The sequence below is a fragment of the Ambystoma mexicanum genome, chromosome 8, assembly GCF_040938575.1.
Source record: "Ambystoma mexicanum isolate Mex_15411 chromosome 8, UKY_AmexF1_1, whole genome shotgun sequence".
In the NCBI taxonomy this organism is placed as follows: domain Eukaryota; kingdom Metazoa; phylum Chordata; class Amphibia; order Caudata; family Ambystomatidae; genus Ambystoma; species Ambystoma mexicanum.
The window spans coordinates 987,307,853-987,334,180 of record NC_090929.1 but is presented as its reverse complement, the minus strand read 5'-3'; the positions used below and the strand labels follow the sequence as shown (position 1 = coordinate 987,334,180).

At 46.9% G+C, this 26,328-nt stretch overlaps 1 protein-coding gene across 2 annotated transcripts in view; it reads left to right on the top strand.

The window, feature by feature from the left end:
* The first annotated feature begins 6,097 nt into the window (after positions 1-6,097).
* PDPN (podoplanin) overlaps positions 6,098-26,328 on the top strand; it is a 299,528-nt gene continuing 279,297 nt past the window's right edge. Inside the window, exon 1 of one of the 2 annotated variants that reach the window (XM_069610900.1) lies at positions 6,098-6,410. In XM_069610900.1, coding sequence (XP_069467001.1) covers positions 6,344-6,410 — 67 coding nt within the window. In that variant the 5' untranslated portion in view covers positions 6,098-6,343. The remainder of the gene's footprint in view (positions 6,411-26,328) is intronic. The other variant, XM_069610901.1, reaches the window with a different exon arrangement.

The window sequence follows — 26,328 nt, the reverse complement described above, 5'->3', positions numbered from 1 at the left end:
GTTAAGCCCTTAACATTGGAACCTTTATATCACTTAGAGTCGCTGCAATCCTTCCTTGCCTTCTGAAGCATGGTACCACTACCTCTGAGGCCAGCAGCAACGAGGAAGGGAAAACAAGGCTTGTTAATAAAAGTTGTGCTATATGGCAAGATAAAAGCAGTAGAGGCAATTGTTTCTTCAATGAAGATTAATTGAGTATAACAGCATACAGCACCCCAGCTAATAACGTATTGCCAAAGCCCTCCCCCTCCAACTGACTCACTTGGAATGGTCCCAGCCTCCTTATTTTGGTGAAACACATGTGATGCCAAAGTGACATCATGCTAAGGCTGTAGAGTGCAGTCATCGCCCCCTGAGCATGGCTATTGTTGTATTCTACACATCTTCCTTCCATGCAGTGCACCAACAGGGAGACAACCCAGACGGATGCACACAAGCATGCGCCCTCATGCTCCACACAAACACACATGGGTGCACACGCACGCACACATGCACACACACATCCCATGATATGTAGCTAAACACCATGCATCACAGCAAACCACATGCACAGGCAGATGACAGCAGGTGAAAAAGCAGATGGTAACTAGTACACAAAATAAAGCGTACACCAGCTCCTAGTGTGTATAAGAACATGCCAATCCTTACCAAGGCTGCATTTCCTTATGACTTGTGTAGCCACGCTTTGGTAGGTCACAAGGTGTGCTATGAACCATCTACAAAGCATGTAATCTACTAGAAGTCTGTGATCTCAGCCCAAACTGTGGTCCTCAAATGTGTTTGGCCATAAGTAGGATTGACAACATTGACAACAGTATTCCCTTGGTAACCGCTTGGAGAGTGCAGTCACCCAATTAGAAAGGAATAAGACAGTACAGATCTGAGTGTTCCAGAAGCTGGTAAGGTGGGCACAGTGGCTCCGCCGAGGGGAGGACCGTGGAAATAAGAGTTTTATTTAAGCGAGAGCAGCGGGAGTGAGGCGAGTGGCTCCGGGAGTTGGCAGAAAGAGAGAGGGCAGTTCCGAGACTAGTCAATGTGGTCTCCTTGTGAGGAATAATGCATATCCGGAGACACAGGGTGTTCTCTTTAAGGAATGCTTTGGAACACGCTCTGCTGTGCAGGATGGTGTCTCACCCATATGGTTCCAACTCATACATGAAGAGCACAAATCATACCAGTTTGACTAAGTCCTCAAGAGGGAGAAAGTCTCATGGGTTAGGCCTGGCAGAGCCCCTCGAAGCACATTAGCTTCCAAGGTAGACAATGACTAGTGACTGGGCTACAGAGCATTCTAATCTAGTCATTAAACCTGCAAGCCTCCTAGCTCAGTACATTATCCCACCTAAATATAACAGAAAGGAAGAAGAGTGATGGAAGGAAGGAAAGAATACGGGTCCCTTATGTGTGTTCCTAGGGTCAGTCCATTATAGTTCACTTCAGTCTACATGCAGCCAACCCTTTCCCTGTCTTGTTCCTGCCAAATTGAGTTAGCCTCCCACTGAACACCGACTGAGGCTGGTGTCTTTGCCTGACCTAATGTTACATCGCAACAAGATCTAGGATGGATGCTGGAACCATGCCCACTACCTTATAATTGTGTTGAAAATGAAAATGTTCTTGCTCAGACTTCCGAAGTACAGAGGGACCTGTAAGAGAAAGGAGCAACCAAATTATCATAAGAAGGTGGAATGTGAACTACATTCTGAGTGTACAAAATATGGGCACAATAAAGCCTTTGTGCAATATAGCTCTTGAGGGAGAGTTGTTTCTGAGCTGGTAAGACATTGCCCAAGACATTGGATCTGTTTACTTATACATGTGCCCCTTCCCTGTCCACCCGCCGAGACTGGGGAAGTCATGATTAGGAGTAAAAGATTGTGTAATGTGGTTGAAGAGTGAGATCTGCACTGGGAAGGGATGTGGAACCGAGAGGGCAGTGGGTATGCCCAGAAACTTCCGGAGGACTTTAACCCTGCAGAGGAGCTTCCAGGTAACAAACAAGAATCAAGGAAGTCTGGGTTGCACTTGCAGAGTTGGAGGAAACTTCAACATACAAAGCTTAGCCCAGACATTTCCCCAAACCTCAAAATGGAGCCTGTCCTTCTGCCTTCAAATTTTTCGTTGGTTTTACATTGAGATCGGTTTACATGCTACCTGGCTTCAAGTAAGTCACCCCCACAACATGGTCTCTTAGCTAACCTCAAATGTATCTAAACCTGTGGTGCAGAGTCTAGCAAATCGCTCTGCCATAATCCTGTTCCTGTCCAACTGTTTCCATTCATCCCCACTAGCCTTCACTAACCACACAGCATCCATAATCACCCTGTTGACGCATTTAAATCCTCCATTACACTGGTGATGATGGATAGCTCTATTCTTATGCCTAACTCCACAATTCTTAAGAATTGTGTGTATCTCACCACAACAAAATTGCCATCCGTTGACCGAGAATAGATCTAGGAAACCTTCTTGATTAAAAATGTTCAGTCGAAAATTGATGACTAACTGTAATGACATCCCTCACAACTTCCAAATCCACCATTGTAGACAATATATGTATAAAATAACACTGATGAACCACTTAACACCACAGGCAAGGGAGTCTATCATCAATCACATTCTTGTTGACACTCCTTAAACTGACACAAAGGCATATCTCCCCACTGTCCTTCCTTGCCACCACCAAAAGACTAATCCACTCAGAGTTCTGCAGATGCTCTACAATGTCTTCAGCATTCCACCTTGCTAGTTCACCCTCTACCTCTCTTTGTTCTCATGGTGAGAGGGACAGTTCTAACTCTTCAAACTGCATAATTAGCCCAGGTCTTCAGTCTGATTCTTTGCAAATACTTGCTTACTCGCAAACACTTGAGATAAGTTTCTTGAATGAAAGGTAGTTCATCAATCTTTCGCTTTCACTCACACTCCCCAACCCAACTTCCCAGCACAATACGACATTCTTTGCATGGGAAATTGACTTGGACAGAGACAACCTCTATTACACCAGCGAGGGCGCTATCTTTCCCACTATAAATACATAAGATAGAAAAAAAAGTGTACACTCCAAGAATGCCTGCTCTTTCCAAATCAAAAATATCACACCAAATAAACAGAACTAACCCCTGGCATCGTCTTTTGTACACTACTGTTCAGAACTCTAATGAGTGAGGACAGAGGACACGGTCAATGGCAACATTTGGTGTCGAAACCCCAATGATTGGCACCCATCTTAGACCATGAGGCAAACTGTGATAACAGAAGACATTGCACCAATCAAGAATGCATTTTGTATTTGCCACGTTGTATGCCAGTCAGGAAGTTATTATCCTATTGGGAGCCTACCGAAGTAACATTGGACATTGCACTATTTTAAACTTGAGAAGATAAGAAGATATTTTGTGGTGGTCACATTGGATACTGGCCAGTAAACCTGAGGAGCTGTACTGAAATCAGTACACAGTCCAGACAGTACACAGAGGCCGCAGAACACATCTTTACACTCTGTGTGAGGTACATGCAAACATACCATTCTTTTCAGTTGAATGCCTTTAAATATTTCATTTCAGTAGGTTTCGGCAAGTACATAGATACTGTTTTGAACTTACTGGGGTGGATTTGCAGAATGATTCTGCCTAATTTCGGGAACACATAATGTGCAATAGTTATGTATGCACAAGATGGGCTTTCTTAAAATGAATTTAGCAGCAATGCTAGAAATGTGAATCGTTTGCAGTGAATACTATTATCTGTTTTCCTGGCTGCCAGTTCTTAAGATAAACTGGCCCTCGCAGGCCCACATTCCATGCATAATATTCCTCCAGCAGATGAAGTTTAAAATGAAAACTCTTTTCTCTCTAAGAGAGAACTGCCCCACGTGTGTTTCTTTGCTTCTCATTTCACTCTGCACCACCTGATGAAGAAGTGCATGGGACTTTGAAAGCTATCGCACTGCACCATCTCTGCATGATATTTGTTGTTAGGCCAATAAAAGATAACGCTATCAAAACTTGCATTTTGGTTGACAAATAAATGGAAACAGTTCAGAAAAATGCACCCAAAAGCTTATGTAAAATGCTCACATGTATTTCTCACAGTTACCAGAAATATTACATGTGTGTTAACCCATAATCTTGTGATTGTATCTAGAGCCATAATATGTCAATGATTAAAGTATATTCCGTTGTCTCGGGAGGATAGCTCAGCGGCAACGCGCTCGCCTTGGAAGCAAGACGACAGGAGCAACACGGTTCGATCCCCGGGTCCGTGGTTTATAAATAACCGATCATATCGAGATGCTTCTCAGGATCTCAGGCCTAGTCATCTCAATTCCATTCTTCCATAAACACGTGAGCCTAGATCAGAGGCTGCGATTGGTGCAGCTGAAAATCGTTCTGAGACTGTACTGCATTCCTGAGAAGATGTTCCGCCCAAAGATGAAATAAGACTCAACTATTAGAGGGCAATAAGGACCTGCTTGCCACATTCAGCTCTCCATTACATGCATACGTTTCCACCTCAGGTGACCTCAGGTGAAGGGATCTCTGGCGGGTCAATCAAACTTGTCCATGTTGTAATAATGCTAAATGGATGTCAAGAATGATGTCGGTGGCTCAGAGTAAGCACGTCAGAATCCAAGCAGCCAACTTGTAATGCCATCCAAAGTGTCATGTAGAATTTCTGGGATGAAAAATGGGGACAGGAGAGTTCGTCCCTCTCCTTTTTTAACTTTTATCCTGGAGGTCGGGAACCCAAAGCCTTCATGGCAGGTCTGGAAGGGAACATTAAAAGGCATGATCTTTGTAGTGCTCCATCATACGCCAACCCATCAGGTTACATATAATGGTGCACACTTTGGTCTATGTATGTTCTATTGATGCTTTCAGCTTCCATCATAGGAAGCCTCTGGTGTCAACATGGAATAGCTCATTATTGTGAGTGGGAGTTTAGATTCTATTAAGAAACATGGAGGCGGGTATTACACCACACCCTCTCTGTTTTGTTTGTTCTCGGATTACTTTATTTTCGGGATACCCCTCTTAGTCCTGGTTGTGGGGGATACACCGCCTTCCTGATCCTGCGGTCTTTAGCGGTGCCACCGTAGATTCTGAATGCCAGTGACTTGGAAGAAGGAGTCATTACACAGCCTTTTAAGCTTTTAACATTGTTTTACCCTTTTTTTTATTATTTAACAAAACAAGTGCTTTAAACGGTTATAAGGTGACACAAATGGGGAGTGGGACTTGAAGAGTGAGACACACATAGAAAGTGAGACAGATACAGGAGTATGCCAATGGGGGGGGGCACATAGTTAGATGATTAGAAACGGGTCAAGGAGACCCGGCAGGGCCCCAGCACGAGAGCCATTTTAAAACAATATTTCTGGAGATGAACCGTGGCCCACTTAAAACCTAGGTTGGTGAGTACGGGCACTTCTTTGTTCCACTTAAAGCATTGAACAAAGGATGATTTTTCATTGCTGCTGGATGAGTACATGAAGAAGATAAATGCATTCTTCTTTTTTAAACTTTTTTTAATGCATTATACATGTAAGATAGCTCAGCGGGTTCAGTGCTTACTGCTGAAGTTTGAGGGTGATCTGCAGGTCGCAGGTTTGAAACCTGACAAGGCCAGCTCAGCCCTACATTCTACTGAGTACGACAAATGAGTACCAACTTCGGGTGGGTGATCATTGTGTGTAAATATGTTCTCTGTACAGTGCTTTGGCCAAACCGCAATATAAATACACCATCGTGGTAGTGATGGAGAGAAGCCATCGTTTTGAAGACTCACGATATAAAAGGGGATAACATTTTTGAAAACTAGGGTCAGGTGTGGGCCGGACACTTCCAGTGACAGTGGGCTAACAGCACCCAAGGCTACCGTGGAGACTTGTCCATATTTCTCGTGAGTTAATGAACATGCAGTGACGATGCAGTTTCGTGGCGTCATGGTCTGTGGTGCTACACGGCACCAAGCCATCGCGGTAGAGAATTCCGTGACAAATGTGTGTTTGTGTGTATATTTAACCGGCACTACATAATCCCAAACATCTCTGGCAGCTGTGGCGCTGTAACTTTAAACCTGCGATGAGATCATATTTTTAGTGCTGACCAAAGCGAGAGGAGAGGGGGCCGAGCTTCCCTCCTGTGACCACCTTAGCCCTCCCTCACAAACTCCCACCCACGTTCCCCTCAAGCCAAAAAAAAAAATTGATTTCATTTTTTACGTTGCCACTCTGAGGAGATTGCGACACGCAATTCTGGTGGGGAGGCTGTTACTTTTGGAGGCGAACGAAGTTGTCTTGGGTTTACCTCTGGAATAGCGGGGCTCTGTGGAGGGAAATATGTGGACGCTGCGTGTGCTCGCCGCCGTGCTCCTCGCTGGGGTCTTCTGCGCTTCAGCCGGTGCAGGTAAGGGGTCTTGCCACCAAAAGGCGGCACATGGGTCCATTCTTTACTGTAAGCTACGGGGAACATTTGTCAACGTGTGAACGTGCCACGCAGCTGTGCGAAGGGACACCGTGTGTTCGGTAATTGCGATTTCTGCTCAGTAACTTTTCAGACTAAAGTCGCTTCACGACTCAATGAAAGAACACACTTTGGGATTGCAGAACAAGGCTCGGCTTTCATTATTTTCTCTGAAAATACGGGCTCGTTTTCTCTGGCATCTCGTATGTAAAGAGCATGGGTGAAAATAGTTTGAAATGGAAAAACTGCTCTGTGGGTACCGTGTTTAGCGTTTTTTCTTCGTTTTAATTCACATTGGAGCCAGACGTGTGTTGCTGTGTAAATTCCGTCCGGCGTAAAACGTATTTTGCTTCTCAAACTGCTTTTATGTTTTTTATTTATTTATTTATTCGTATTTGTATAGCGCACAGCAGCCCAGGGGCATGTGATATGATACGATATGATATGGCATTTACTGTGATAATGGTCACTGTGCACTACCAGTGTTCATAAAGCGAGTAAACATACTGTATCCAGCTCCAGTGAAATAAACACACCACCTGGCGTTGTATCAATATTTTTAAATAGCAAAACATCTGCTGAGGATTTAAAGAGGATCCTGTCATGGCCATCAGATACCTGCCAGCGATATGACCGAAGCGTGAACTTGGTCACCTCGAAAGACACATTACTACTGCCTGTTTACCAAGGTTCTTGGCACCGAGTGCACAGGCATGATGTCCATGTTAATGCCCATGGGCAAGGAACAGGGAGCTGCCTCTCTCACCAACGCCGCTGGCACGCTATCACTTGCAAGAGCACTCACTAGGGTGACCAGACGTCCGGGTTTCCCGAGACTGTCGCGGAATTGGGTGCTCTGTCCCCCTTTCCATTGAAGATTGCAGCGGTCCCGGTTTTTGGTCGTAGGTCTTCGTAGGTCTTCGTAGCTGGCAGGCAGGAATGCACACTCTCACACAGAACAAATGCTGCATTTTACGAATTAAGATAGTGGTAGTTGGTGATAAATTAATTATAATATGTGTTTATTCCACCGCTAACATTTAAACATCCTTCTCCTCCAACTGCTACTAACGTGTAGGGCCTTGACAGACGCTTTCAAGAGTTAGTCCTACTTTTATGTTAGTTTCCCTGTGCCAGTTTTTTTTACTTTTTTAAATCTGGTCATCCTAGCGCTCACTCAAGAGGCGGTAAACCAGGAATGAGTAGTGCAGGCTGTCAAAATATGAGAGTTCCACTCCAAAGGCTGAAGAAAGACAAACCACCTGTGGAATGAAATGGCACCCACTAATGAGAGTCCACCAGGGCTGCCACTAGACTAACATTTTATTGGGGGGTGGGCAACCCTTCAAATGTAGGGAGAGTGTCTAACTTCAGGGACTCTGGGGAAGGGCAAATGTACTTGTGTGGAGGCATCTAAATTCTTTACACATTCTAATGAGACTATTCTGGTGCAACCTCAGTACTACAAGCAGTTGACTCTCCTTCACGTCTGAAAGCACACACTGAAGGAATACTGCCCCCTGCCCCGACCCCCACTCTTCCATTCACTTCACTGACATGCAAGTGCTAACACCCATTCACGATTTCAAGTGCCTAAAAATGAGGGCATACGAATGCAGTTGTGCTCTACATTGGTCATAGCCGGACCTTTGTTAACTGTGCAGCCAGCGGCAGCGTGTGCTATCTGTGTCCTGTCCCGCCTTGCCAAGGCTCTGTAGGTCAGCCAGGTCAAGTCAACAGAACCCCAAATTCGGGGTGAAAGAGGGTTGGGGAAAAGCCCAATGTGCCCAATGGTCGTTGTCTTCGCCAGTTAGTCTGGCCCCATCTACAAGGGAAGTGTACACCAATTAAATGCCAGGGAGTTCACGACTGAACTGGAGTACCACCAGCGACCCAGGACGCGTGGTTCTGCCTTGGGCATCGGTATTGACGTGTGGCCGAGGGACAGCGCTATCTTTAAGCAGTGTAAGGAAGCCACAATACGTGAAGTAGAAAGGGGAAAAATGTACAGAGGCGTCACCGCCATTTTCAAAACAATCCACAGAAAAGAAAGTAAAACACATCAAGATGCTTGTGAAAAAAATCAGCGGACACAAAAAGAGCAGATCATAGGACATGAAACCGAGAATTTCATAGAAAATCTTAGGTGATGGTAATACATGACTCAGGGTGAAGGTGCCCCCCAGCACGGGAGGCTCAAATCAGAGCCGGCTCGAGGGGTGATCAAGTGGTGAGGTCATACAGGGAGGCCGCAAATATAGAGCCCCGCCAGCTCGTCATCATTCCAGTGTGTGTGAGCTGGTGGCGCCCTTTACATGACGCTGTCATGTAAAGTGCCAGTCAATGACTTTCTATTAGTGAGTGACAAAGGTGCGATGCACCGGGAGAACAGTAGGGGGCTCCCGCAGCACGAATTCTGCTGTGTGGATCCCAGGCCTTGCAACTTTTTTTCCTGATGTAGCATAAATGCCAACATTCCGACTCACCTGGGAGGGAGATTTCCTCCGAAAAATCAGGAGACAACATTTTTGCCATAGGAATGCATTGGGCAAAGATGTATTTGCGGCGGGAGAACTTACAAAAAAGAACAATATTTTTCACTGAAAAATCGGGAGTCTTCCGCCTAAATCGGGAGGGCTGGCATGTATGGATGCAGCCCCCAATAACCCTGCTGGAAGACCATCACACTGACGTGCCATTCTGTCTGAAGAACAGCTTTCTTACGTTGCATACCCGAGTCTATGCGGCTGCCACGTCTTAGTTGGGTGGGGGGGAGAGAGCGGCCTAAAAAATCTCGCACAAGGAGCTGGTACACCTGGGGCCCGCATGGGATCAAATTTCCCCCTACAATAGCCCACTGCTGCTCCCTTGCTGGGTGTGGAAGGAGACGGCATATCAAAATGTCACTTTGCCTGGGAGAGACAGTGGCCGTATGCTAGCTCGGCCTTCATGCTGTTAATTTTTCAGGTCGCGGAGCACTCTAAAGTCTAGAAGAATTCGCAGCAAGAGGGTAAGATGGGCAGTTGGGGTACATCCGGGTGCAAGGACAGGTCCCACATCTGGTATACTCGTATTGCTGCCATTGGGGCAGGTGTGTTGTAGACTTCAATTTCCTTAGGCATGGGTACAGAGTTCCCTCGGTTAGGACCCTGCATTCCCAGTGGCCAGCGCTCATACTTTTACCATCTGAAGGTATGATATGATATGATATGGCATTTGTAACGCGCCTATACACAAGTGTTTCAAGGCGCGACGAGGCAGGGAGGGGGGAACAAGGGGAAGACAGACAACGATCCTACTAGGCCAGGTGTCATTTAGATCGCGCAAGTGCAGGGGTAGGGGGAAGGGAAAAGTGCATGGGGAAGGGGAGGGGGGAAGTGCAGTGCAAGGTAAGTAGAATAAAATAAATAAAATAGGGCCAGCTGGTGGCAAGTGCAAGGTAAGTGCAGACAAGTGCTGGGAGGGGGGGGCTGTAGGGATACAGAGACAGTCCCGCAGTGCAGGGGTTGCCAGGGAGGCAGTGCAAGTGGAGAGTGGCTGGGCCCAGTACCGAGGTCGGTGAGAGTGGCCCAGTTGCAGATTCAGTGCAGTTTCAGTGAAGAATTTACCAGGGGAGAGGGAGAGAGAGGTTCCTTGATAGATCAGGTGAGACTTACCCAGTGCCAGGATATCGGCAAATACAACGCTGTTACTTAGATGAGTGATAAATAAATAACAACGATAGCATAACACGTGATCTTGAATGGATTTCTAACTAAAGTCTGAAATCACTGATAACCGATATCGCTTTTACAAACCCCAGTGATACTCATTTTATTGACCTCAGATGGACGAAATTCGGAGTCAGCCACCACGCAATCCTAATGGCTCTCGTACAGATTGCACACACTTATCTGCAGCTGGTGTATTCAAGGGCTGAACTATTAGACTGGGTAAGAAACATGAGTACTATCTGTAGGGGCAAATACTATGGTGTCCTGGCATGATGCCAGGCCCCAACTCCAACATTCCTGAGCTCAGATCATTGATTTCAGCCACCTCCCAAGCACTGCTCCAGGGGGTCTGCAAGCTTTGTCTCTCTGGATGTTTTGGACTACAACTTCCACAATCCCCCAGCATTGACTGATCTAGATGTGGCAAATGGGTTCTGCAGTCCAGAACACCTGGAGAGTGAAAGACTGCAGACCGCTGCACTACAACAAGAGACGCTCCATCATCTGTGATTCCTCCCCTGGGTTGCAGTACTCAAACACGAATTATGACAAAAGTATTGAATATGATCCTTGGCTAACTACTTAAAAGTCATGGTGAGTCGTCGTTTTTATCAGGGACTTCTTTTTTATTCGAATAGATCGTTTTTCCTAAAGCTTCCGCCCAATTCTGAGCTTGCAAACACCCTCTCATCAAATGAAGCCACTCATTGATGTTGGGCAAAGGCTCCTGAAAGAGGGTTTGTCTAGGTGGCCCAGTCACCACTGGGCAAGGCTGTTTGCTGGGAGTGAATGAGCAGCGTTATGCTGTTTGATAATGAGTCATCAGAGTGGTTTTACTTCCTGGGTACATCCACACAGCCATCTTTGTGAGAGGCGTGGGCTGGACTTTCCTTTCCTAATGAAAGGAGGCACACATGTGGCTGAAAAGGCGAGTTAGCGCAAAAGAGAAGCGGAACGCTGCTTTTTGAAATTTCAAATCATTCTGAAAACAGGAGATGAATTACACTCGGTTCCAAATGACTATGAACTCCTCAGGCGGAACCTGTCGGATACAGCTCAGTGGAGGAGTAAGTACGTCCCGTGCAAGGAGCTGTCTGCCATCTGAGGTCATGGCTTGGAATCACCGAAGGGCCCTGCCATTCCTTCACACCCATTAGCACACTGGCGGAGGGAGCCAACCAATCAGGTGGCTAGGAACGCAGACTTGAACCGCCGGGGAAAGCTTGCGTTCCATCCCACGTGACAGCCGGCTCCCACACCGTCATCTTCCCCCCCACTTTCCGTCCCCTTATTATTATTAATTTTTTTATTCATCTCCTCCCACTTACCTTATTTCGGCTGCAGCGGCACTGCCCTTCAGCTCTTCTTCCCACGGCTGTTATGGAAAGAGAAGAGGGGCGCTGTACGGAGCCCCGCCTTCCTTTTCTATGGTGGCCACCTTTCCACAGTTTTTTCAGTTGCGTGAGGCGTCCCATTCAATGTCTGAAAATACTTTTTTTTAGCACCCTGGGTTACTGCTTTGACTTTGCTTGGGCTGTTACCTTGGGCTGCCTGCTGTTACCCCCGTTCCAGCCCTTGGAACAGGTGCTTAACGCCACATTATATGCAGTGTCACAAAGTCTCAGTGTATAGTCGTTTGTGCCAGAAAGTGCTCCATTTATCTGAAGGACAGCTTCTTATGTCACAATGGCTACAAAGAGCTATGGGTGATGGGCTGCCAGGAGGAACATCTACTGCAATGTCAGAGTATTATGTACAGTGTCTGGCCCTTGCTAGCCCATTTCCACACAGTAGGATAATGCTGCACATGGCTTTCATAGAGCATTTTCTCTGCCAGACATGTGTACTTTTCACATTTGGGTTGATGTGGTTTTTGGGTAGAGAAAAGCTGGTATTTTTTTATGTTTTATACAGCTCCATCATGCTACCCCTCACCACTGCTGGGCCATAGATAGGCACAGCAGAGGCGGTGCAAAAGGGACGTGCTGGGCTGGACACAATATCAAAGTATAGAGAAGTAGCGGTCATTGCATGCCACATCTGAGTTCCAATTGAAAGCATAGAGAACTAGAGGTTTGGTGTCGTTGCTTATAAGATGTCACTCTGAACCAGTGGTCGAAGTGGGCGAGAGAGGTTGGGAGCGGTGCTCCTCTAATTTTTAAAATTAAGTTTTACTGTTCCTATACTTTTATTTTAAAAAGAAACAGTTCCGGAAATGTTTCATTTTCATATAAGTGTGTAGGAAGAAGTTAAAACTTGCAATTTCAGTGCAATGCACTGAATGTTCCATTAAACAGAAGGTGCATTTGTTTAGTGATTTGTATTGTGCATGGTAGTGGGCGTGGTGATGGGGTTTGTGAGGAGTAGGGGCAGGCCGGCAGGGAACATAGTTCCACTACTTCTTTTCGTACACTTCGACCACTGCTCTGAACTCTTCAGAGGAATTATCCCCGTACTGGATAGCCACTGATTTATAACTCTAAATGACATACTCAACAAGCATCACATTCATTGGGCAGTCTTTATTTAGAGTACACAAAGCAGGCTTTGTCAAACCACAAACACATTCACAATCAGTGGTCAGACACTCAGTCCTCAGGCTAACTCCCTACCATGTGTCCTACACCCAAAACACATGCTAACTGGCAGCTGCACCGACTCCACACACAAATGTTATGATGTAGATTTATATAGTGCAAACCGAGCTTGGAAACAGCTGAGAGATGCATAGCAATGAAGCGAAAGATACAGAGCTGTATCAGAGGCGATAGAGGGGGGGGTGCTAGATGTCCATCGTCGTCCAAGTTTATTTTAGAGTAGGTGTTCCCCAAAGAGTAGGGCCTTCTTTTCTTTTCTGAAGTGCAGAAGCGATGGACCGAGTCAGATGTGGATATTTATAGTCCAGGGACACAGGCGGAGACTGCTTATTTTCTTGGTTTCTCCTTTTTGCAGTTCTTGCGTTCTAATCTGTAGATGGAATAGTTCCTAGGGCTGCATTGGCTCCCGGAAATAGTGAGATGTTTTAGCAAGTAGGAAAAGTAGAGTGTGTGTGTCCACCCTGCCCATGCACAATGCTACCTGAGAGTATGCCACAACCACCAAACCATATTCTACACTGTATCCATGTACAATGAATGAGGCAACTTAACAGTCACACACGTTCTCTGAATATTAGCCTGCGTCACTTTGAGATAGAACTGTGAATATTGGCCTGTGTCACTTTGAGATCGAACAGTGGATATTGGCCTGCGTCACTTTGAGATAGTACTGTCAATAATGGCCTGTTTCATTTTGAGATAGAACTGTGAATATTGGCCTGCGTCACTTTGAGATCGAACTGTGAATATTAGCCTGCGTCACTTTGAGAAAGAACTGTGAATATTAGCCTGCGTCACTTTGAGACAGAACTGTGAATATTAGCCTGCGCCACATTGAGATAGAGGTGTGACTATTAGCCTGTGTTCCTTTGAGATAGAACTGTGAATATTAGCCTGCGTCTCATTGAGAAAGAACTGTGAATATTAGCCTGCATCACTTTGAGACAGAACTGTGAATATTAGTCTGCGTCACTTTGAGATAGAACTATGAATATTAGCCTGCGCCACATTGAGATAGAGGTGTGACTATTAGCCTGCGTCCCTTTGAGATAGAACTGTGAATATTGGCCTGCGTCACTTCTGATAGAACTGTGAATATTTGCCTGCATCACTTTGAGATAGAACTGTGAATATTAGCTTGCGTCACACTCAGAGAGAATTGTTAATGTTGCCTTGAATCACATCTAGAGTGCCACATTGAGAAAGAACTGTGAATATTAGCCTGCACCACATTGAGATAGAGGTGTGAAGATCAGCATTGCATCATATATAGACAGAATGGTGACGGTTGGCATTGCATTGCATCTAGAAAGAATTGTGAAGACAAGCATTGCGTCCCATCTAGACAGAATTGTATTACTAGCTTGCGTCATATCTAGACAGAATTGTGAAGATTAGCATTGCGTCACATATAGACAGAATGGTGATGATTAGCATTGCGTCACATATAGACAGAATGGTAAAGGTTAGCATTCCGTCACATCTAGACAGAATGGTAAAGGTTAGCATTCCGTCACATCTAGACAGAATCGTGAAGACTAGCATTGCGTCACATCTAGATATAATTAAAGCTTAGCTTGAGTCATATCTAGACAGAATTGTGAAGATTAGCATTGTGTCTCATCTAGACAGAATTGTAATACTAGCTTGCGTTATATCTAGACAGTATTGTGAAAATTAGCATTGCGTTACATCCAGACAGAACTGTAATACTAGCTTGCATCACATCCAGATAGAATTGTAAGGATTATCGTGCGTCACATCTTGACAGTATTGTTGAAGGTCAGCTTGCATCACATCTAAATAGAATTGTAAACATTAGCATTGCGCCACATCCAGACAGGATTGTGAAGGGTACAATGCGTCGCTTCTAAATAGCGATGCCACCAACCAACCCCACTAAACAATCTCACCCCTCTGCATACACTTCTCACACTCTACACAAACACAACCACACCTCCAAAGCACTACAAACCACACGCACTTCATTACATCGCAACAACAAAACATAACACACATAGCCTCGTGCAACAACATATGACGGCTACCAACCGAAAAGCACACCTAAGCTCAGCGAACAGTGTTAACCGAACTGAGGCTGCCAACAGCACATCACAGCTCTCTTGCACTTTTTCCCGCTCCCTTACCTTACTAACGCATCCCACCCTCTTTCCTTTTCAGATCTGCCAGACCCAGGGGGCCACTCCGGTGGTGATAGTGCACGGTATAAATATCCTTTAACATTAACATAACATTAACATTAAGAACACTGTGCACTCCCTGGCTGACCTCACCTGTGTGGTTGTGGAGACGGTCAGGAAACCTGATGCCTCTTGGTGAATTAGCAATGGTAGCCGGTGATTATTTTAATTGGAAGGGTGTACATGCTTTCCATGGATATGAGTGAGCAATTGAGCCTAGCAAGGTATTCTGAATCAACCAAGCAGGGTTTGGTGGCGGGTGTTCTCATCCAAGAAATAAAGAAAAAATAATAGGCCAACATGGCACATCTTACCACACACTTTCTGTGAAAAATTGTTTGAAAAGCAAATCAGTTTTCAATCAGTTCTGTAGGGTAATTCATGAAAACATTAAATAGATGCAAGTGACCAACAGCACGCAAGAGCATTTTCCAACAAGTTTTCATGATGGCTTTTCCCACTATATATGACAGTATGAAAGAATGTTCATTATGGCTGTGCCCATGCATGTCTATGCTGGCTGCACCAATATATGGCAGCATTGCCATATAAAAACATACTCATGTTTGGTTAGCGCATAATGCCAGTAATGATACTATAAGGAAACATGATGGCTCAGCCAATATTTAACCGTATCCCCATAAGAACATACTGCTGTTGATTTTGCCAGTAAAAATGCCACACCACAATAAAAAAAAACATGTCCAGATGGACTGCACCCATGAAGGCCAATATGGACACATAGCAGCAGTTATCAGGTTGGCTTTACACTTGATGCCCACAGATGAATTCCATGCGACAATAAGAAAATATATTCAGATTGGCTGCACCAATGTAGGCGGTCTAGACAAGAAACAACAGACATCATGTTGGATTTACCCTTGATGCTAATTCAAAAATCCAACACCAGAGTAACAAAATATGCCCAGACAGGCTGCACCAAAGTAGGCCAATATGTCTGCATAAGAACATTCATCATGTTGGCGTTAACTTTGATGAACGCAAAAAATTTCATGCCACTGTAAGAGAATATGCCCAGACTAGCTGCACCAATGAGGGCCAGACTAGCCACCATAGGGCACACATCATGATGGCTTTACCCGTTGTTAGGTGGGACTCCCAGGTATGCCTGGGTGATGTTGGGGGTCCGCAGACTTGGAGGGCCTAACTCCCTCCACAGAATAAACGGAGGACTCAGACGCAAGTACAAGCCTTGGTTTATTGCAAATAAAACCAACATGGATCAGTACACAAATACAGCAAGATTCAGGCACAGCTCGAGGTTCCACGGTGCGCAGACTCGTTTTCTAGCACTATTGCATCATCACTCTGGCCCTTCCCATAAAAACCTATTGCCACAAGGCATAAGCTACTAAGAGTTCCTACCACCTACAGTGGACCCTATAGGTGTTGTTCTACTGGTCCTTGTATGTTAGGTGAGTGGCCTGTCCTGTCGACAAAAAACTAATTCTGTTACAGTGTTGCAGAGTAGTGGGCTCACCATTGGTTCGTGCCCCTTGTCATCCACCCCTGGGATTCTAAACTGTGATTGGTTAGAGCTGATGCCCCCAGGCCTGGGACTCGATTGAGTTCTCAGCTCGCTGTGCACCTTTTCAAGGTGATGTGAACGATTATTGTCTGTATTGTAACTTGTGTACACCACCTTGCCTTATGAAAATATTCTCCTTACAGTAGCAACACTTGTTGCGAACTTCGTCTGGTTTCTTGAGACCGGCACCCCTTCCTCACCGTAGATGACTGTTCATTGATTTGCTGCACCACGTGTTTCGAGACCATGAATTTGAGCTCTGCAACTCACAATTTATTCAGCTTCTCTGCAGCTGGTCCCTTTGTCATCTGAGGATTGGAATGTGTCTTCTTATCTCGGACCTTGGCTGTGGGCCTGTCTCACGCATCTTGCGCTCTGTGCAGCCTCAGAAAGCTCTGCTCATCTCCTGCTCAGTGGCTTGAGGCCTGCTGTAATTTTCCTAAACCTTATAATGCAGTTTCTACATTGTATATGTTGTGCTTTGTTCCCTATGGGATAGCTATATGTGGTTTGGTCATGTGCCATATATACTCCATATATACTCCTGTATGTCCACACAAAACTTAGCTTCAAGCATCAGCAAGCTTGTTCAGGATCACTTGTGCCTTGCGGTTCTGCGTTACTGCATTTGGCTAATTATTAAATGATAACAGCATTGACAGTATGTATGTGTATCTGTCCTCTAACTATAGAACTGTGCGCTCATCTTCTTCATGTGTGCGACTGTATGTTTACGTGGCGCAGTGCGGACTGCACATGTGCTTCATGTCTAACGCTGCTATGTCGTGGTGTCACTAATGACGTAAATACCATGGCTTCTTGGTGTTTAGTCGAGGCTGTCCATATAGGTGTCACTGTCCACTATCACTGGCTCTTCTCCCACACATAGGAAGACTTTAATTGTATTCAGTCTGTATGGCTGGCTGGCTGAGAGGGTATCTTTCAGTGTACTTGGTGCACTCAGAATTCGCCCAACATAAGATGAATGGCGGCAAGCGTTTCTACCTCTTTGTCGTGACATGAACTTGGGGGCACGGAGGGGTGGTCTCGGAACTCCCCTTTCACTGTGATGTCATTCAAAAATGCCATGCTACAGGAATAAAATATATCCGGACTGGCTGCACCAGTAAAGACCAGCCTTGCAAAATAATAGCCCTTATCATGTTTGCTTTACCTGTAATGCCCAGTACCGAATGCCATGGCCCAGTAAGAAAACATGTAGACTGGCTGCACCAATGTAGGCCAATCTAGCCATGTAATAATGCTTATGTTTGCTCTACCGTTAATGCTAGGTAAAAAATACCATGCCATAGTAAGCATATATAGCCAGACTGGCTGCTGCACATATGACCCTCCCTCAAAACCCTTCCCCAGGCCACATATTTGGCACAAATACAAGAAAACACACATTAATTTAGCATATGCTTGTTCATACACTCTCCCTTTCACCTGCACAACCATACAGAATAGACTTGCTCATACAAATGTACACCGAAACAGCATACATACACTCACTCATTTACCCACACATCCATATGAATACACTACTTCCTTCTCTTGCTCCCCATACACCATAGACTCTCTCATTCGCACACACACTTACAAGCAAGGAAAGGAGAGCTTCCTAGTTCCTGTACATGTGCAGTGGATCCGTAATGTCTCCATTATGCCTGGCCAGGCTATCTGAATATCCATGGAGGCACAAGAGTGCTCCCTGCACACATTCAGGCTCACAGTACCCCAGCCTGAATCCCCATCCAGCCATGCAAGGCTTGAGAGGCAAAACTCCCCTGGTCTTGATGGCCCATTGGGCAAGAACGCTGGGTTACTAGAACTATTAAAGGGAAACTACGTGTTCTTGTACATTCTAAAGTCACCAGAGGAGCACTTACTCTGTCACTTACTAAAGCTGAAGAAGAGCTCATTGTTTTCACTACGCTGGCTTGGCTCACCCATAATAGGTGGCAGGTCGGCGCCCCATTGCCCATTATAGACGAGCCAACTCTGCAACCTACCAGATGGATCCCACAACCAACAAGCCATAGTCGAAATACAAACTTCAGAATACCGCAACACCATTGATTCCCTGCCCAGGCACAGTGCAAACCCAGGCCCTCTGCCCAACACTTGCAAACATCAGACATTCAAAATCCATAACTAATACATCATCTAATACAGCATCAGCTTATTCCAAAGAAAGGATCTGCACTCTAAATCATGCAGTCATAAAACAAGCGATCAAACAATATAAAAAAAATCACATTGACATATTATTTACTAATGGGTATCGCCCACTCCTGTGCTAGAATACACACACACACACACACAAACACGCGCGCGCCCAGAACGAAGCTCTAAAAGATCTTGCAATTTAGGTTACCCACCTCACCTCAGACAATGACAAACATACACCTCAGAGGTAAACACACACACCCATTAATTGCAACACCACCCTCCATGGCGTGTGTGCTCATCAGTGCATTTTCAGGTGGATATTTCATATTGTACTTGTTCAATGTGTGTAGAATGAAAACACATCAAAAGAATAGACATGAAAAGGTGTTAAGTGAAGATTTAAGGAGAAAATGTGGGAGTACAGGGGTGACACCCTTTTTCTAAAACCAACAACAAAAAGAAAGAAACATGATTGAACATGCTTGGGAAAAAAGACAACTGACATTGGATGCACTGCTGAAAAGCCATGGCACCAATTAAGTAAAAGGGGATGGCCATAAGTGATTATGACAGAGATAGCTACTGGTGGAGAGCTCTGCAAATCAGCCAACAGAACAAGCACCCATCATAGAGCCTGGACGCATCCGCATATTGTACAATGCAGTTGCACGGTGGGTGACCAAAATGCGAGACATTCGCCTGACTCCAAAATGGCAAGTGGGGATTTTGAAATCTCAGGCCCAGCGTGAAGTGAACACCTACAGGTAAATGGCATAAGAAGAATGTACACAATGCCCTTCCATGGAGACTGACTGAGGGAGAATTGTGTAAAAGTGGGCACAGACGAAATGGAAGAGGATGGAGTAGGACTAGCGAATGGGACTGGGTGTTGTGATGAGGTCACTGCAAAGCTATGAGAGCAAAGAGCGGGTCGGGAAGCCACAGTGAGCTGGAGAGACGCTCATGAAGACCCACCATGGCATAGAAAGCTGGGCAGTATACACCTGCAAAGCCACAATGCCAGATGCAGTGCAGCCTCTATACACCTGTTGGCACTGTGAGACCCATATCTGTGAGACCCAGCTGCAGAGCAAGCCAGGCATTATATTCCTGCTGGCACCGTGAGAGTTGAATAGTAGGTATGTATTTATGGGATTTATAAAGTGCAAACCTAGCATCGAAGCAACAGAGAGCTGTACATAGAGGCTGGGGTGCTCCTGTGAACTTAGTGCTATTGATGCTGTGCCCCGTGGTCTGGGTGGGACGGCGTTGCGTACTCTGGTTCAAGGCTGGCCATGGTTGGGGACTCCCTTGCTGTGCTGCCGGTCTTTTCATCCCTTTCCTGGCTGTTAGACCGCCGCGGTGTCATCTGGGCTTCAGCCTGGCCTGCGGCTAGTGGCGCTGCTGGAGAGGAACCTTCTTCCCACATGATGGCCGGCACTCGCCGGTATTGGAACACGTCCCTCGTTACTGACTCTTGTTCTCCTTGGGCTGTTACCATTCTGTGGTCGTTTTTCGTGACTACCGACTGGTTTGATTTATATGGGAGTGCTAGCTTAGTATGGGGCTCTCTGTCCTTCCCCAGTACCCTGTCTCCTGGGGCGATGTCACTGGTGATGGCTCCCTGGGTGCGGCTTTACCTTTTGTTCTTGGCTCTCCTGCTTTCTTCTATGCGCTGCCAGTGTGGCTCAGGGGCAGTCCAGCTGTTGTGTATTGGCAGTCCTACTTGTGCTGGGAATCCAAACATTAGGGCATCTGGGTTGACCCGGGTGGATGAGTGAGGTGTCTGCGGGTACATCCGCAGGAACTGATAAACTTCTGGCAACCACGGGTTCCGTTGCTCCTTTGCAATGCGGATCACTTTGTTCAGAGATGCCATGAAGCGTTCTGCATCCCCATTTGCCTCAGGCGAGTAGGGGATGATATGATGGTATTGGACATTTAGGTTGTCTAGAAAGTTCTGCAGTTCATGCACTTTGAACGGGGGCCGTTGTCGCTTTTGACTCTGTTGGGTATGCCATGCACGAGGAATATTCTTTCCAATACTGTAATGACTGAAGCTGCGTCTGTTGATTGGACTTGTTCGACTTCGGGGTGCCTTCTGAACTCAGCGATGGCGACCAGCAGATACCCCTCATTGGCTAGCGAGCAGAAGTCCAGACTGTTCACGTCCCACCTCTGTTCGCTCTGAGGGGGGCTGGCAATGGAATCCTGCGGGCTTGGTCGCTGTGTTGCTTGGCAGGCTGCACACGCGCTTACGAGTGCTATTACTTTTGCCTGTATGTTTGGCAGCCACACTCTTGATTTGAGAAAAGTTTCAGTCTTGTTGATTCCTTGATGCCCTTCATGAGCTACCCACAGGGCTCGGTCCTCCAGTGCTGATGGTAATACTATTCAGTGTCCTTTCAGTATGAAACCTTCAGTGGACACTGACAGCTCGCGTCGCACTCCCAGTAGGTGTTGCAGCATGCCTTGGGCTGCCGCTGTCCTGTTTGTTGCTGCTGCTGGCAGGTCCTTCATGTTTCCTGATAGGATGGACTCCTTGACTAGCTGGAGGCATGAGTCTTGCTCTGTTTCTTTGATGATCTCTTCCAGTTTCATTCATTTTAGCCTGGCGCATGTGATTACATGGCACACATGCTCATCTGTCTCATGGGTGTCATCTTGTTCCACCAGCATTGCTTGCCAGAGGTGCCGCGACAGGTAATCCGCTGGGTTGTCACTTCCTGAGCAGTATGCTACGTCGATGTAGAAAGGCTGAAGTTGTAGCATGCAGCGCTCGAGCATGGCTGGTGGATGCGGGCAGAGCCCTTGAATATGGGGACAATGGGTTTGTGGTCCATGTACACTGTTGCACGGTTCCCCAGCAGAAACACTTGGAAAGGGCAGCACCCCATATGATGGCTGGGGCTTCCCGCTCTATATGGGCATACCTCTGTTCTGTGCTGGTCAGTGCCCGGCTGCCAAATGCTATGGGGTATGCATTCCCCTCTTGGTCCATTTGGGTGAGTACAGCCCCTAGTCCAACTGGGCTGGTGTCGACCAGCAATTCTGTTTTGCCTGCAGTGTTGAAGAACGCCATTGGGGTGTTAGACAGCAGGGATGCTTTGATTTTCCGGAATGCCTCTTCTTGTTCTGGCCCCCAGGTCCAGGGAACGTCCTTTCTTGTCACTTATCGAAGTGGGGCTGCAATGGTTGCCAGGTCTGGGATGAAGCGGCTACAATGGGAGGTCATTCCCATGAAGCTCCGCACTTCCGACACAGTGGCTGGGCATTTCGGACATCCGCGACTTTGGCTGGATCAGGGGACACTCCTCTCGCGTTAAAGACATAGCCGAAGAATGAGTGTTCTGTTTTGCCAAATTCAAATTTTTTGGCATGTCGGGTGAGGCCAGATTTCTCTTGGCGTGCCAGGCCATCTAGCCCTGAGTTGTGCTCTTTTTCAGAGGCCCCGTAGACCAGGATATCATTGCTTATGTTTGTTGTCCCTGGCAGATCTTGCAGGACTTTTTGAATCTCATGTTGGAAGACTTCTGCCGCTGATGAGATGACGAAGTTCAGCCGGCGGTACCATCCGAGGTGCGATGCGAAAGTTGTTCTGTACCTGGATTCCTTCGCCAGTCGAATCTGGTGATAGCCGGAGCGGAGATCCAGTTTACTGAACATCGTCACCTAGGTAAGGTCGACAATCAGTTCATCAATTGTTGACATAATGTGACGTTCACATCTGATGGCCATTTTCGGGAGTCTCATATCAATGAAAATCCTGACTGCATTCAGCTGTGCAGGTTTTTTTGCAACTGCCGTAGGGAAGAACCGGGGAGTAGGTCCGGAGGTGTTCTCTATGATATGGATATCTTCAAGTTTCTTTAGTTCCTCATTGATTGCCGCCCGTAGATGGAACGGCACCCACTGATGCAGGACTGCTCTTGGCTTGATGGTCAGGTCAATATGGAGCATCACTGTCCTGTTTTCTAGGCGGCCAATGCCTTTGAAGAGTTTTAGGTGTTTCACGATGATGTTGTCTAGCTCTGGTTGTCAGAGTTGGAGAGCAAAATGGAAGATCTGCAGTTTCTCTGTCGTTCTACAACTTAGTAGAGTCTTGACGCCGGCATCCACTACGTAGAATCTGGTTCTACAGGTTTTGCCATTGTACATGTCGCCCTTGAAATATCCTTTTACAGGGAGGGGTATTTTGCTCCCATAAGTGTATAAACGAACTGTCTTGCGCTGCAACATGGGTTTCATGTACATGGTCGAGAGTCTGGTGAGCGGTATGACGCTGACTGTTGCTCCAGTGTCAATGATCACTCTGGTCGGCATGCCGTTCATGAGCACCGTGCAGGTTGGCTGGGATTTCCGTGTTGTTCTCTTTGACTATTTATGTAGCACTACTGATGAAATTAGGTGTACCCTTTGGGAGTGCTGTTTGCAGTGCCCTGTGTGTCATCCCTGCGGCAATTCATCTTCTGATCCCTCGCTTGCTTCGCTTTTGCTTCGCTTTCGCTGCTGCTTGTGCGTGTTCTGCGCTCGACTGTTCTTGCTTTGCCTTTGCAGTTTTCTTGCCGACTGGCTCTTGGACCGTGTCGCTCTTGCAAGGGGGTTTCTGGGCCTTCTCTTCAAGGGCCGGCGCAAAGGCAGACTGAGGCAAAGTGGTTGAGTTTTCCACACTTCCAGCACATGGCTCTGATTGCCAGGCAGTGTTCTTCACGGTTCCATGCTCCTCTGCACCACTTGCATGATCTTTGATTGTGCTCTGACTGCATTGGGAGAGAGGGCTTTACCCCTGGTGGGTGCCTCTTGGTGTCGACTGCTGCAACGGTTGCTGTTCCTGGCTCTGCATCCATCAGCCAACGACTGATAGCTGCTTCTTCGTGCCTCTCTGGGTTTCCGTTCTCTCTCTCTGGCACCCCATATCGAGAATGCAGTCTAGTGGAATGTTTCTTTCGGATAGAATGTCTCTCCAGAGCTTCTCATAAAGTACTCTGTGGATGATCTCCTGTCTCACAGAGAACTCCTCATTGGGGAACTCGCAGCCCATAGTCATTTCACGAATTCTCGAGTGGAAGTCATAGATTGTTTCTGCAGGCGGTTGCCTTGCTAGGCTCAGCTGAAACCGCTCATTGTCGGGATTCAGTTGTGTACAGAATTCTCCATTCAGTGCACTTTTCGCGGCCTGGTAGTCATCTTCCTGGCCCCTGGTTGGTAATGTGTTGAAGAGCCGCAGTGCGAGCATGCCTACATTTAGCATGATGAGTGTGCGCTTCTCTTCCTCTGCGATGATTCTCTTGGATTTGATCTGTAGCTCAAATTGCTGGAGCCAGCGTTCCCACCGAATGGCTGCACCCTCTGCATACGGGTCGAATGGCGTCATGAACGCTCCTTGGGCAGAGTCATCCCATGTGTTTCTCTCCATGTCGCACGAGCTGCTGGTTGGAGGGTTCTCCCGAGGCTTCGGGGATGTGGGAACTGGCAGCTTGTTGCCCTTCCGACATGATGTCTCCTTGCAGGCTCACTGCTTTAGTTTATCCCCTGGCGCAGTTGTGGTTGTGGCCCTTTTGGTGGCAGTTCACTAGTGCAGTTGTCCCTGTTTGGGATAGTGTCTGGTGGGCTCCTCCCTTCTTGTTACTCTAGTGGGCGTCAAAGTTCCTGTGTTGTGGTGCACACTGATACTGTTCACCTGGCTAGGGAGTGGCTTCCATATGCTTTTTCCTTCTAGGCCAGGCAGTCAGCCCCTTGCTCCTGTTCTGCACGTGTGCTTTATCAGGCTGCTGTATGTATATTTATTCTCCTTTGGGTGCGGTTCACGTGCTTCAGCTGCTGTTCTTTCTCACCGCCGCAGGCACTGGGTGAGTCTGCTGCTTCTCTGTGCACACTCGCGCACACACCTTCTGTGGGCACAATCTGCCTCGTTGCCAATGTGATGTTATACGGTTGGGCCCCAGTTCCAGCTGGGCCCAGCATGGATGGCTGGGGAGCACAAATGACACAGACACACTGATTGCTTTCTTACTTCCAACTGTCCCGTTTTCACAGGCAGTCGGGCCTTTTATTACTTATCTTTGCGTCCTGACGTTGCAACATTAGGACGCCTCTGGGGCCTTTCCTCCACATACCACAGGCGCTATACCTATGGATGCTAAGTCAAGATCCATAATGGGTGCAATATCCTTGTGACTGAAAAGGCAGGGGAAAATGTGATTTGAGATCCCTGGATGGAGGGGTATTTACCAACACTCGTAATTTCCCTAGGTCACTGCATTTTATGATCCAAGAACCACAATAAGTCACTCTATGCCCGAGATTGGCTGGGACAATTTCATGATACTATGCATTGGTCGAGAGGCTATTACCTGGGTTTTGCTCTTTTACCTAGATATCTTTCTGGTAGGATCAAAACATTGAAACAGGAAATGTATATGTTGACCTGCAGGACACCCCAATGTCCCATAGATAGCTTATTACAAGCCATCCTGAAAAAGCTAATGAAAAGTAGTGAAACGATAAGTGTATTGAGTTTTATTGGTCGCCCGCCTTCTATCTCTACCACCTATTCGTTTTTCATTTTTCCTTTTTTAATCCCCCAGTGATAGTAAATGGCCTTTCCACAGGAGTGCTGCTGTCCTGTGGAAACTGCATTTTTGTGGCATTGAAAGTTCGTTTGCTGCTATCATCACTGTCATCACAGCATTGTGAGCCGTAGGGGGCTCTTGCTGTGCACCGGCCGCTTCCTGGAGGAGGCAGAGCCCACTTGCGCCCACGTGACCAATCACGTGACTTCCTGGTCTACAAAACGCAGACCCAACTGCCCGAGCGGCGAGTGCTGCTGTCCTGTGGAATCTGCATTTTTGTGGCATTGAACGTTCGTTTGCTGCTATCATCACTGTCATCACAGCATTGCGAGCCGTAGGGGGCTCTTGCTGTGCACTGGCCGCTTCCTGGAGGAGGCGGAGCCCACTTGCGCCCACGTGACCAATCACGTGACTTCCTGGTCTACAAAACGCAGACCCAACCGCCCGAGCGGCGAGTGCTGCTGTCCTGTGGAAACTGCATTTTTGTGGCATTGAACGTTCATTTGCTGCTATCATCACTGTCATCACAGCATTGCGAGCTGTAGGGGGCTCTTGCTGTGCACCGGCCGCTTCCTGGAGGAGGCGGAGCCCACTTGCGCCCACGTGACCAATCACGTGACTTCATGGTCTACAAAACGCAGACCCAACCACCCTTGCGGCGTTAAGCCCGACAGGAGTAAAGCCCAGTGAATGTTGAGCGACTGTTTGGCGCACTGGGGAGGCAGCAAAAAGGTAAATAAATCCAAGGTATTTTTATTCACCATCTTAACAATATTTTACAACCTACGCTTATAAGGAGATTACGGAGTTCTCCTTCCGAGGAAGAGATGGGTACCCAGGATGGTTCATACCTGGAGATAGGGAGCGAGACTGGGCAGGAGGTTTCCAATGTCTCTGACCCTGCCCCAGTACAGCTGCATCCAACTGTCAGCCAACCCCTCCGCCACATAGACAGCCAGCAAACCCCTGAGGTGGCATTTCCAAATCTCCATATTCAGAAGGGCTGGAAACGAGGGTTAGAGAACACCCTGACGACAAATTAACAAGGGGGGTC